We start from the raw sequence: 13,443 nt of genomic DNA, 5'->3' as shown, positions 1-13,443 counted from the left end.
GATTTGTGAAGAACAGTCCAAGTCTTTTGGTAAATCCTACCTGGTTTTCCGGTAGTTGTCAGAGCAGAGGACACCTGACCTCCCTAGACTAGAGTGATTTGCAAAACAAAAACTTTCTCTGGCAACATCGCAGAGACATTGCCATCAAAACTAAAATGAAGCTACGCATCTCTGTTGCCAGCGACTGGGAGGAAATGCATGAGCTCCATGCTCTGTACTGCAGCACATCGCGAAACATTTTCATATTCCAGGAGCCATTGTGCAGCGGGAAGTGGGTGGAGCTCCACTTGGGTTGCCAGGTGAGGGGTTGGGCACGTCTGGGGTTGGTAGGCAACAAAATTGTGACGCAACAATTTAGAGGTTTTTGAAACGGGCCTTTTTGCGGACACCAGCAAAACATCTACTTATTCTGAAAAAACAGCTTTTTTGTTGTTGTTGCTCTTGGGACAGTCTCTAGAAGCAGGAGATACAAATATGGTCGTACAGATACATGCAAAAAGTGAATTTTGCAAGTTGTGCATGCAAAATTATTTGTACAACGACGTCCTCTAGTGGACGGTAAAGGAACAGGATGGACAACTCGGTATGAAACAAACCTGTTTTCCCTGTAAGGCGCCTTGAAATCATGTTTGTTGTGAAGCGACAATATAAGGATACAACTACAGAATATTTGCTCGAGTGTCTTGACGCTGACAGAGTACCTGGAAATATTGCTCAAACACACTTCTGTGTATGCAGCTGTAAGCTTTATTTAACGTTTAAACAAGAAACGACAAATATCACAGTGATCTGACAAAAAAAAAATTAAAACAAATAAAAGTGCTCCAAAAACACAATCAGACTTGTTTCTCTCCACAGTACAGACATCCAACAGATAAAGAGTGCAACTGTAATACTAGATCACTCTAAAAGTGAGAACTCCAGGAAGGATGAGAGATGAGACAACAGCTCCCTCTACAGGCGTCGCCTGGGTTACTGCATGATGAAACTGAATTAGAACATTCTCAACTAAACATACAACTCGTAAAGAACTTGGCGAAAGTCACCATCTTGGACATCATTCAGTTATTAAAAGTTAGGCAAAGATAAAGTAGAAATTAGAAAATTGTGTTGAGTTTTTTTCTCTTTTTTTTAAGATAACATGACAGTAGGAAGGAGATTTTAGCAGGGAAGGATCATCAGAGTGAGATGTGCAGCGTTTAAACAGCTTAAAATTACACAAAGACATAGAAATACAGTGTTTAATTGCTAAACCAATTTTTTTTTCATAGTTACAAATGAAAATAAATAAGTACATAAATAAATATTTTTTTTCCTTACATCTGGAAGCTTTACCTGTGTTTTTATTGTCTGTTTCACAGTCTTTATATGACATAAGAAACTTCCAAAAAAAAAAAAAAACAGACAAGAAAAAAATCTGGTGTTTATTATTTTAAGGTACAAATTAAAAATGTGTCTATTTTTTATTGTAACAATTAGAAAACGTAAGATGTACGTAATGCTGTAACAATGTCAGGAAATCAAGATTTAAAAAAATTTTTTTATTAAAACCAGAACAGCTGTTTTCTTTCAGCAACAATGTGTCAGAACTAGTTCAGCAATTTGTGAAATATGCTTATTTGCTGACTTGGCAAGAACTAAACAAAAATAGCTGCTTTTACATTTTATATACGCTACATAAAGCAGCTAATTAACTTAGCAACACTACGCTGTTTGCTTTGTCAATTAAATATCAAACACTATGCTCAGTTTGAGATTCCAAATGATATCTAAAAATACTATGTTTATATGTGGTAGATGATCAAAAAAGACTTCTTTTCCTATTTGCTGTAGAACATGTGTAAATGGCTGGCTGCAGTTAGCTTAGCTTAGCATTATCTTCTAACAATAAAAGATTCAATGCTATGGTCAGTTTCTGGTTCAAAATGATACTGAGTTCTATGTGTTAATGTGTCTGATGTTCACAATACGCAACGGTTTGCTGTTGTGCGTAAAATACTCTGACTTCTGCTGCTAAACTCAGCTTAGCTGTTTTCTTCTACCAAGTTGAAAAAAATGACAATAAGACATTTTTCTGCTTTATGATGACATTTTGTTTGTTTTTATTGAATGTGCCTAATGTTCAGAAAAGGCCAATATTTTCCATTTGAACTTTATATTGACTTTTATTTCCAGCTAGCTAGCTTAGCTTAATGTATTATTTTATTGATTAAAGATGAGACATTAAGCTAAGTTTCTGGTATTATTAATTCAAAATAATATTTTTAGAGTTTTAAATGTTATGTTAAACTAAGCTAACTAGCCATGGGCAGCTTAAACTAGACATAGTTAGCTTAAACTAGACATAGTTAGCTTAAACTAGACATAGTTAGCTTAAACTAGCCATAGGCAGCTCCACAGGTGTCTAACTCCAGGCCTGGAGGGCCACTGCCCTGCAACTTTTAGATGTGCCTCTGCTGCACCACCTGAATAGAATAATTAGGTCATTAAGGCTCTGCAGAACTGATCTACACAAGGAGGAGGTAATGAAGCCATTTCATTCCAGTGTTTTGTACCTGTGGCACTTCTATAAACTGCAGGACAGCGGCCCTTGAGGACTGGAGTTTGACACCCCTATAGCTGCTACAAAGCGACCTAGCAGCTAAGGTAACTTCCTCCAACAAAACCGTATGTTTCTTCAAAATCTCAAACTATTTCTTTTCAGTTCACTTTCAGGTTGTGAGCAATGGTTTGCAATGTGCTGACTTGAAACTTTGTATTTCTTCCTTACATTCCCTAAATAGCTGCATCACTGCTCGATCCTTCACTTCATCTCCTACCCTTACCCAGGACCTGTTACCGTCGCCATGTTCCTCCCTCAAACCTAAACCCTCTGGCCTTGTTTTCCAGTGGCAGGCTAACAACATTATACCATCTCTACCACAGAAAACATGTGACCGTCATAGGACCTGGCTACAATGAAACTGGACCTCCGCCCTTATCTACTAACAGAAAGTGCTACAATACTGAAAGAACTTTTCCTAAACTGTCAAGCTCGACCCAGCTGCTGAGGCCAAAACGTCTTTAGAACAAACAGGATGTCTGTGAAACCAAACTGCTTGTGTGAGTGCACTCGGTTGGTGGTTTACCGGCATAAAGAACAACCTTGCAAAGGTTTTGACTTATGAATATGTTCTTGTAATGTTAGAAGAAAAAAAAAGAGCATCCGTGAAAACAACTAGTTTTTTCTCCCTACAACATGCAGTCTGTAAACAGAAAAAACAGAAGGGTAAATATATTGTGTGTGTTTAATTTATTTTTTTTAGATTTGGCAGCACAGTGTGCGCCAGTTTCCAGCATGAAAGTAAAAGAAAATAGCTCTAGCAAGCTGGTCCCTTGAATTTGTAAGTCACATGGTTCCCACTGGCAGTCAATGAGCCAAAACCGTTTCCCGTTTGATCTGAGCTCGTTTTGGCCTCTTTCACACGTCCCAAATAAACCGAGACATCACATCCTCAAAACCAACTAACACACGTCCTATCGAGGTGAAATGAGTAACGTTTGTGGTGTTACTTTCCGAACTCGAGGCTTTGACGTAAAATACGTAAATCCTACAGACGACCCCATAAACCTTCACTAGAAAAACATTCAGATACATTCAATGCTTAACTTCAAGCCTAACGGCGCACTTCGCCCTCCGTACCAAAACATCTGTGGCCCTGCTTGTACCTCTCAGAAAGCTCAGATTGCCCTATCTGCCACACCACAAAAACATAAAGCCTAAAATTAAAAAAACCCTAATCCTCCGTTACGTTCTCGCCGTGACGCCCGAAGCGCTTGTCTAGGAGCTGATGATCTGACCCGACCAGGTCTCGTGCTTGGTGCCCGGGTTCAGGTGGGTGATGACCACTTCCACAGCCTGGACTTTCTGGTTCTTGGGCGGGATCGGACACACCTTGTATGTGACCTCGTCTCCTTCCATAGGCACGTACTCCCCGTCAATGCTGTCCAGAGGGGAGAAATTACGATAAAATAAGACCTGCATAAAAGTCAAAGGCCCAGCTTGAATAGACCTTTTCACCTGAGAATGGATCTGAAGCTGTGCGATTACAAAGAGTCCATTCCCAAGCTCACTTTGAGAGACCTGTTACTCTTAAATTATATATAATGTTGCTTACTCTCATCTCCCACCAAGTTGATCAGGTCTGTTCATTTTAAAAGCAAAAATATTTACAATACTTAGTTTTGAGTAGAGCTGAAACGATTCCTCGAGTGATTCGAGTACCTCGATTATTAAAATTCCTCGAGGAAAATGTATCTGCCTCGAAGCCTCGTTAAATTATGTTTTATTATTTAGCGCGCCGTGTTCCGGCCGGGTCATTATTTTTGGTGGGCAGCGCAGTCACTTCCGCCTATGAGTTGTTGCTAAGTGCTAGCAACATGACGCTGAATTGCCTGGCGTTTTCAGAGGTTTTGGGGAGAAATAAGCATTCTTAAATTGTGTGGGCCGATGTTTGGAGTAGGACAGTTTTTCAGCTCTCGGAACCGCGTCCTCAGTGTTTTGGAGCGAACGGTAGGAAGAGCGCTGCGGGTGTACGAGGGAGAGAAAGAGAGAGAGGAGAGAGAGAGAGATCTGATTACGCGATTAATCGTAAAAATATTCTATAGAGTACTCGATTACTAAAATTTATTTTTACAACAGCCCTAGTTTTGAGCACAATGGTAATGGAAAGCAACTACTGGAATCGCAGAAAAAGTACAGCGCACAATATTTCCCCAAAGTCCGTTGAAAACCATGAAAGTAAATAGGTGACAAAGATAGATTCACTCTCTGAATTTTACATTTTCTTGTAAAATTCAAGAAAATGAATTTCCAGGATTATGAAGCAACTGGAATGTTACCGCAAGGAAAATGACAATCTAGCGCTGAGAAACGAGGACACGACATAGTTTGCCCCAAAGCGACGGCCACTAGCTCTAGAGGAGTCAGCAGAGATTGCTTAAAGTGAAGGACGGTGTGCTTGGTGAGGAAGACTCACTCAGAAATGTGAACGAAGATGTCCTCTCCTCCATGCGTAGGACGGATGAATCCATGACCCTGAGATCTGGAAAAGTTTTTACACACGCCCTTAAATACAGGACCTGATCTGGCTCGTACTGTCCTGCAGAGAGAGAAAGACGCAGACATGGACAGGCTAATTTACTACGATGGTCGTTTGAAGCTCTTTCTTAAGAGAACCAAGAGAAAAACACAAAAGACAAACTCGTGCACTGTGTTTTTACTCACGCTGAGTATGTGCGTGTGCGTTTTGTTGGCAGTGGGCTGGGTAGCTCTCCAGGCTGAGGTGGTTTCCTCTCCCTCTCCCAAACACGGCTGCCTTCCCTCAGGAAAGGAAAAGAAAGCTGCAGGGGAGTGCGGGGGGACGTCAAAGGCAGCTGGGGGTCTGTCGGCAATGACGGGTCGGTGCCCGACATCTTGGCTTGGCTTAGGGTTTCCGTGGCACACAAAGAAGAAAAGGGTGGAGGGTTACACCTCCCGCATGGCACGAGGGTTTCTGACGGGGAGAGGAAGCCCAGAGAGGAGCTCTTCCAGGTGGACGGATGAAGCTACGACACCCTGGAGCAGAGAAGACATAAATAAATGGTGGAACGTTTGTTGAAAAGTCAGGCAGCGTGAAAAAGGGTTCAATGAGACCGAGATCAGGAATGCAGCACATTCCTTCCTCTCTGCTCCAAATTCTGGACATAGTCTGACAAACCCTGCTCTGTGGAACAGAGAGTTTGGTCACTTTACGTTGAGATGCCACCCACAACATCATGCTGCCTCCACCAAAGGTTTGGCGATGACAAAACCAGTGACATCACAAACCAACATTAACAAGAAACCCTGTTGAGGCCCCTCATGTACATTTGTTTTGTCTGTAGGACCTAAAGGGTTGTGAAGGATGACAGATTTTTCTGAGTGGTTTTAGAATTGTATGGTCTGCCTGTAGTTTTATAAACGGCACCGAAGGAAGTGAATGAAGGCATTCTGTCCGTGTTGGACAAATATTGAATTAACATTTAGAGCCATCTTGTTTGGATCGGTTCTTCTCCCTTTACGGCAGAGGATGGTTGATTACAGCGCAGGTCATTTCCAATAAGCTTCATAGCATTGAACTGGAATGGTACACGCGTACGTCAAGGGCAAACGTTAGCAATTGGGTGACATTTAGAACCTCAAGGAAGCCTACAGAAAGCAATCATTTTTCCATAGCGGATGGTCCAGACCGTCTGAACGAAGCAAAGCATAGAGCAAGGTATGTACAATGTATTTTTTGATCAATTAGTACCTGGACAGGAAGAAAGGCATGAAATAAGATTATTATTTTTTGCTTCATATTCTGATTTAGCTCTCAGTTATCAATCCACATTGGTGAATGGAAATGAAATCAGTTATGAGGACTTTGAGCTTTGCTCGCTCTTTTAAACACACTAGTATCATGTCTGAAGTTCTCAGCCCACCATTTGAGACCAGAAGAGACACACTGCTGCTGTCATGAAATGAGTCATCATCGTTTGGCATGAATCAGACATGTGGATAATAGCACATGAAAAAGTTTTATCATTAGGCACTATCATTGTCAAGTTTTTAGTCTCTACAAAACACCTTAGCTTCTGCCCAAACTTGACAAGGCTTGCTCCCATCAAAGAAATCCAGGACCAACTCTTCTCAGTGTCATCTTTTTATTTTATTTCTCTTTTCTTTTCTTTAAATCACTGTTCTTTCCAAATCAACACACCTGAGCAGGTTGAAAACCAGTGGTGTTCTGCAGGAGCTTGAAGATGAGGTCTTTGTTTGTAGAGATTATCTCAAACACAGGTGTGCTGAGTTGCTTTATAGGCTCCTGAAGGCCTGAGTGGGAGAGACGGGTGTGCTTGATTTTCTGTGAGCCACGTGCCAGCTGGGTGGAGATGGTATTGCACTCATACAAATACACCATTTGTTGTTTAACTTGACACCTCCCACTTGAGCTCCTGGTTTCTTGAACCCAAGGAGGTCACGCCTCTCTCTCTTCACCAGATCTTATCCTAAGGATTTTCTTGTTCTTCTATTGGCAATAACACAACAATGCGTCTTACATCTCTGTGAAGTATTGTTGAGGGTATCTTCATTTGAAGTTTCTTCCTCATCTTCCTCGTTTGTCCTCCAGCTCTCACAAGTGGTACAGGGTAACTTGGATAAGTTCGTACATATGCATCTCTTACAATCCCCTTCCCGTCACTGTTTACACTGATCACTTTGCCAAGTTTGTACTGACTTCTTAAAGCATTTTGGTCTGCAAGTGTAACACAGTAGAGAAGGGTAGTATATATATATTAGATAAATGGGCCAATAGGTTCGGCTATCGGAGCACAGTGGAGTGTTTAAATGACACACAAAGGCAGTTGGATGTATCTAAAGAACTGGCTTTAGTGACATAAAACATACAATTGACAGTTGCACAAAACACACAATTATGAAAATAAAATTACACACAATAAAATACATAAAATAATGACAATATTACTTGGCCAAGTGCTATCTCTTAGATTCAAATATTTTGGGTGCACCCTAGTAATCTGCACTCTAAATTATATTAGTCAACAGATTAATTAAATTCATTTCCAAATTGAGTTAACTCGACATCGTTCACAGAGGAGAATTTCCACCACAGCAGTTTGTTATAATGTATGAAATAAAATTGGTCCAAAATGTATTGTCCAGAATAAAAAAAAACAATAAGAATGGAGAATGTCAGTCGGTGGTCTCACACATAACCAACTGTGTGTGAAGATGTGTGTTACACGCCTACCACACCGCAGGGTGCAGCAGGACTCCAAATGGGACAGACGAAATCTGGTTCTTTCTTTAGGTCCAGGTGGGAAGGCTCGCCATCAAGGTCAAAGGAGGATCCACTTCAGGAACAATCCAGCATAAATAAAAAAAACCTGACCTGTCAACAGACAGGACCAGCAGAAATATAGGATTTTTACTAAGCTGTTCTAGCTTTAATCCTTTTTTCCAATACAATAATAAAACATTTCTTAATTACTCAAATAAAGGATATTTTTAACAACAATGTGACAAACAACAAAAACCCAAATGAAAGGCTCAGAATATGCTCACCGATCTCAATGCGACACGCCTCAGACAACTGTATAGTGTCTCTCAGTCCGGCTGCGTGGGGCACTAGACGGTGTAACAAGGCATATTTGACCTAAATAATATAAACTTAATAAAGTAAAAATAGGTTATAGCCTAAATTTTACCTTTAACTGAACGGAGAACAAGATGAACCAACTGCCAGAAAGAGCTAACGGTTCCTAACGGCTCTAACAGCAGAAAACTGAAGTTTAGTCTTTATACTTAATAAATCATTTCCAGCCCAGAAGCTGGACGATCAACAGAAAATCTATTTACAAAAGAGTTAGTTTATAATACAGTTTGTAAATAATACAGTTCGTACGAAATACTTTAACTGTCACAATACATACGCTGGCGCTGCACAGCTCAGCTGTCTCATTACGTCGGAACTCTAGGGCAAAACAACAGTACTGCAGACCCGGGGGAGAAGGGCGGGACCCACAACGGCAGTCTGCATTCTGATTGGTTCAGACGCTCTGGAAACTAAACTTCCTATTGGCCAGGTAGACCACCCAGCCTCCTTAACCTCTGTCTCTTAAAGAGGCATACCCACTTTATGTGGGTTACACAAGCCAAATAATGTGTCCGACAGCAACATTTCGCTTCTTTGAATGCCATTTACTTCTGACAAACAAATTTGGTCCAGCTAGTTGACTCCATTTTCTCCAGAATCTGTCCACTTCTGTTTGAATGAACTTTAATCTCTTGAGTGGATAACTTTTAAAGTCAAATCCACAGTTATCACTTTTTAGATCAGTTCTTCCAAGCAGCAGAGAGTTTGGTGTGATGTAACTTATGCAATCTTCTCTGGTTCTCCTGGAACAATTCAATGGCTTCATTTCTCCTCCGTTAATGCTTGACAACTTGACAATCATGAATCAAGTAAAAGTAGTACAACTTCCAGCAAAAAGAAATTCAAAAAGATCACCCTTTTTGCAGCTTATCTTTTTTTGTCTTTTTCAGTTTTTATTTTCCCCAATCTGTCATCATGAAGCGTAAATCACCACTAAATAGTTTTAAAGTTGTGTTTCCAGTAGAGGTGTGACTGCACATTTTGGCATCGATCCAATAACAAGTAACTACAGGGCCAATACTGATACCGATACTTTTTTGTAGTCAAAGTTTGACATATCATCAAACTTCTGACCTTTTGTAGTTTTTTCCTTTTGATTACTTGGTGCCACATTAACGTGACAAACAGTAACAATAGAAAAAAAGTTTGTGTGCATTGTTTTTCTGCAAAAAATACATTCGAGAGCAAATCAAACCAAAGTCATCTTTGATGTAGAGTTGAGAGAAACAAAAAATATTGATCTTACCACGCTAGTATCAATCCGATACCGACTTGGTATCGATATTATTGATCTTTTGGATTGATGCCTCTGGCTGGTTTGTGGAAATAAAGCCACGTCTGTCATAGCTTGTGGCAGCTAAACAGCCCCCGATATGAATATAACATGGAAACAATCCCCTTCAGGATCCTCTGATCAGACATTATTAGATAAAAAGTATTACTTCCACAACACTAACATTAATTGCGGTTTATTCAAGATGAGCTGCTCATTGGATCGTTTCATAACAGCCGTTCCTGAGCACAAATGAGCTCAGTCACCCACTTGACACAAACCAAATTATCCCGTCACAACAGGGAGAATTGATCTGTATCGTTAGTCGGCTCATTATTATGACAATCTGTGCACACACTGATAACTGCAGGGCATCGTCGAACAAAGGTTCAGCGCTCACACCGAAACCTTGTTTGTAATGAAAACACAGCTGCGGGTGGAAGAGTCTCCGGCTTCATCAGAGGCCGTATACAGGCAGGCTGAAAGCCTGAGAAAGACTCATGAGGTAAGTGTGTGTGTGTGTGGTGGTGTGGGCATTGTGTGTGTGAGAGAGTGATTCCCGAAGGCTCCAAGCAGCACACTTTGTGCCTCTTCCCATCAGTCTATATAGTTCAGTGTGGTTGGATTGGGGCCATTACTGAGGTGGACTAGAATGTCCAGGCAGGGAGACCTGAAGTTTTACTCCCACATTCCTTAGATTAGAAATGAAGTGTTTCAGCTTCAAATCTGAGGTAGATTACGAGATATCTGAGCAAAATAACTGATGTTGTGTTTCAGAAAGACACGTGTTTGAGCAGAGGTTTTGCAGATTCTTCTGCCTCGTTTTCCCTTTTTAAATTTAAGTATTTTTGGCTCATCGAACACAATTCGGTATCTATAATGGCTTCTTGGGAGGGTCGTTGTAGGAGTAAAAACTCTGAAGTTTGGAAATTAATCTCATACATTTAGAAGAAAAAAAAAAACTTGGAAATTACTGAGCTCCAAACGTCAAATTTCTTTCAGTTTTTGAAATTAGGAAATTTTGAAAAAGTAAAAGAAAAAACAAGTGGACTTTTGAAACTCAGAAATGTAACTTTTTCTAGAAAAATATTGAGGTTTGTCTAAAAATTTCCTACTCTTTTCAAGCAAATTTTTGACATTGTAAACTTTTTAGATTGAACGTTTCAAGCAGAAATTTACTCCTCCTTTTCTTTCTTCTATCTGCAATGGTCCTAATATACCAGAGGAAGAAAAACAATTTTAAAGTGATCATTTTTATTTCATCTTTAAGGAAAGGAGTCAGCTGAAGTATAAAACTAACTAAGCATATTTGCATTACCACAACCTGTCTTGTTTAACAGATAAAAACTAATTAGCCGTACACACACATGCATGTACATACGGTTCATTTTGTCCTTTTTTTTTGTTTCCCCTAAACTTGATATTTATGCTCATTATCTATAACCTGTGTTTGAAACTAAAGTCAGACTTTTTTCATTGCCACAAAATTCTGGTCAATAAAGCAAGAGAAACGTAGTTATTCCAAAACATGTCAATAACAATATATACAGTAATAGACACGTGATCAATAATAATATAGTCATCAATTTCACTGAACGCTGATTCAGAACTGCACAGCATTGTGGGGGATGTAGGCAGAGGAAAGACTTTAGCCACTCAACCTCTAGCGGCCAGCCAAGCAAGGTGGGCGGCATCCAAATTCTTTAATCATTTTCTACATATTTATTTTAAAATAATAATAGTTAGCAGAGACTTTGTCAAGTTGGCGGTAGGGATGGATCGGATTTCTTTCTGCTCCTCTTGCTCCCATGCTCAGCCACTTATGTGTGCGTCTGTGCATTAGAATCAAAATGCCAAGAAATAAATGTCATCAACAATCCTACAGCCATAAAAAAAAGATCATTATAAACCATTTAAGCTGTAGCAAGGTAATGGCTTTGTGAGCGTTAACTTGAAATTTAAAAACAAAAAATGGTTTTAGTGTTGATTTCAGCAATTCCAGTTGTTTTCTACGAAAAACTGTCAGAGCCCATTTAAAGCTCCATCTGCTCTGATTGGTTTAGAATGTGAGGACATGATCTTATCTTGTACTTTGTACAAGATTTGTGCACAATTAATACATTTCTAAACTAATAGCAAAAGCCTTTGTGAAGTTTTAATATCCATAAAGGTTTTAGGTCCGCCCTGTCACAATTTGGTTCCCCGGTTTTTCAGGAAAGAAGGCGAGATTTCTATGGCTGGATGTTTTGTACTGACCATCTGCCCATTTGTACCAACCAAAAATTATTTTAGAAACTCAAAACCGGGGATCTCTAGAGTAATTTTGAGTTATGGTTCATGTCTGAAACAGCTCTTTAGTTTTAACTTTAAGAGCCCTTTAACTGACAGACTGCTGCGTCCTAAACGGACAAAGACCCGTCTTCACAGATCCTTCCTCCCAGCTGCTGCTAGACTTTATAACCATCACTGCTCCAAACAAAATCAAACACAATAATTGTTTACATTCTTGCTGTTATTTGCAGTATTTCAATTTCTTGTAAATAGTCTGTTGTTTTTTAATGCACAAATATACAAGCACATTTTGTAAATTTCTTTAAGATCACGCTCCTCAGTTGAACATTTATTTTAATCTCTAGCATTCTGGTTGTTTTTTTTTTTTATATAACATGGTGTTATTTTATTGTGCTGTAAATTTCCCCTTACTGTTCATTTTTGTTCTGTTTTTAATATATATGTCTTAACCTTTGTGTGAATTTGTATGCTTCTATTTGTCTTTCACTTTGCTGCCGAGGCACCTGGACTTTCCGCACTGAGAGACAGTAAAGAATATTTCTATGTTTTGTTTTGGGGGGGGGGGTGTTCTGCTCCAGTCCGTGTAAATTAAAGATGGCTGACGTTTGCAGGCGGTGCAGATGCAGTGATGGAGAACACGTACTGGAGTCACAGAGGAAAGGACGGATCTGAGGACTGCTGGAGGAAATCGGACAATAAATAATTCACAAACTTGACAGGCTGAGTTAGCCCACTTGTGAGACTGCCAGCAGGCCAGGAGTTGGACTTGAACGAGTCTGCAGTGAATGTTTCACACTTCTCGCTAAAACACGTCATTAAAAGGGGTTTCATTTGCAGATTTTAGTACTGAAAGGGGGAAAAAGAGGGCCAAACGCACCACCCAAGTGGAACCAGGACACAGTGGCCATCTGCATCAGTATGAGGGACACGTTAACTCCTCTAAACACACACACACACACACACACACACTCTGTCTTTAAACTTTAAATTGGCCGTTTTAAGGGACAAGTGGCCCGTTTTTGTGGTCTAATCTGATGGGGACTGAGATTAGCAGGACTAAATGATTTAATAGGCAACACCAACCCTTCAGGCGGACCGTTTCCAGAACATTCTCTCACTGTGGAAGCGGGAGACAAGAAGGGAAGAGGATGCCTGTGGACAAAAACCTCATTTCTGCCGTAAAAGGACGTACTCTCACGTGGAACAAATATCACTATTTGTATTGTCATGTCGGAATTTTAACCAGCTGCCATCATGTTCAGACAAGTGACCGGTTGAAAGGATAAAGAACAAACAAAACATGGGGAGGGAGGAAGACAGATGAACGATTACTCACCGTTAAAAACGTCGCGCGGACGTCAAAAAGGTTTCTTCTTCTTCTTCTTAAATAAGGCAGTTATGTAACTAGATCCGGCGAAAAGGTGCGGGAACATGAGCTGAATGAGTGCGGGGATTTTGGTATGGATGCCTCTGACACACACACACACACACACACACTCATACACACACGGAGAGAAAGGCAGCGAATGAAAGAGGAGGCAGCAGAGACGGGGCGTGGGGAGGGGAGGGGGAGCTCCAAACAACAGCCGGCTTCACGATACCACAGTCAACTCTTGTTGTCAGAATGGATGGAAACAATCAGCAACACTGTTTACGACA

The 13,443-nt window shown here is 40.3% G+C and overlaps 1 protein-coding gene across 2 annotated transcripts; it reads right to left on the bottom strand.

Moving 5' to 3' along the window:
- Positions 1-727: 727 nt before the first annotated feature.
- Positions 728-13,302, bottom strand: LOC114152236 (cold shock domain-containing protein C2-like). 2 transcript variants are annotated; one of them, XM_028030062.1, is made up of 4 exons: positions 13,121-13,302; positions 5,267-5,474; positions 5,019-5,141; positions 728-3,983 (listed from the first exon to the last, which is right to left on the bottom strand). In XM_028030062.1, the coding sequence occupies exons 2-4, from the start codon at positions 5,452-5,454 to the stop codon at positions 3,821-3,823; spliced, it is 474 nt and encodes a 157-aa protein (XP_027885863.1). In that variant the 5' UTR covers positions 5,455-5,474; positions 13,121-13,302; the 3' UTR covers positions 728-3,820. The 2 variants fall into 2 exon arrangements, with proteins under 2 accessions (XP_027885863.1, XP_027885861.1); XM_028030060.1 differs by having other exon boundaries at positions 5,267-5,596; positions 13,121-13,301.
- Positions 13,303-13,443: the final 141 nt, after the last annotated feature.

This window comes from Xiphophorus couchianus, chromosome 10 (assembly GCF_001444195.1).
Source record: "Xiphophorus couchianus chromosome 10, X_couchianus-1.0, whole genome shotgun sequence".
Classification (NCBI taxonomy): Eukaryota; Metazoa; Chordata; class Actinopteri; order Cyprinodontiformes; family Poeciliidae; genus Xiphophorus; species Xiphophorus couchianus.
This window is presented reverse-complemented; position numbering and strand designations above follow the sequence as displayed.

What these genes read in the sequence shown, in the direction of transcription:
- LOC114152236 (XM_028030062.1), bottom strand. Translation starts at nt 5,454, where the DNA reads ATGTCGGGCACCGACCCGTCATTGCCGACAGACCCCCAGCTGCCTTTG. An exon ending in CGCACACGCACATACTCAGC is followed by an intron (nt 5,142 to 5,266) that starts GTGAGTAAAAAC and finishes CTCTCTCTGCAG; the next exon opens with GACAGTACGAGCCAGATCAG. An exon ending in ATCTTCGTTCACATTTCTGA is followed by an intron (nt 3,984 to 5,018) that starts GTGAGTCTTCCT and finishes CCCTCTGGACAG; the next exon opens with CATTGACGGGGAGTACGTGC.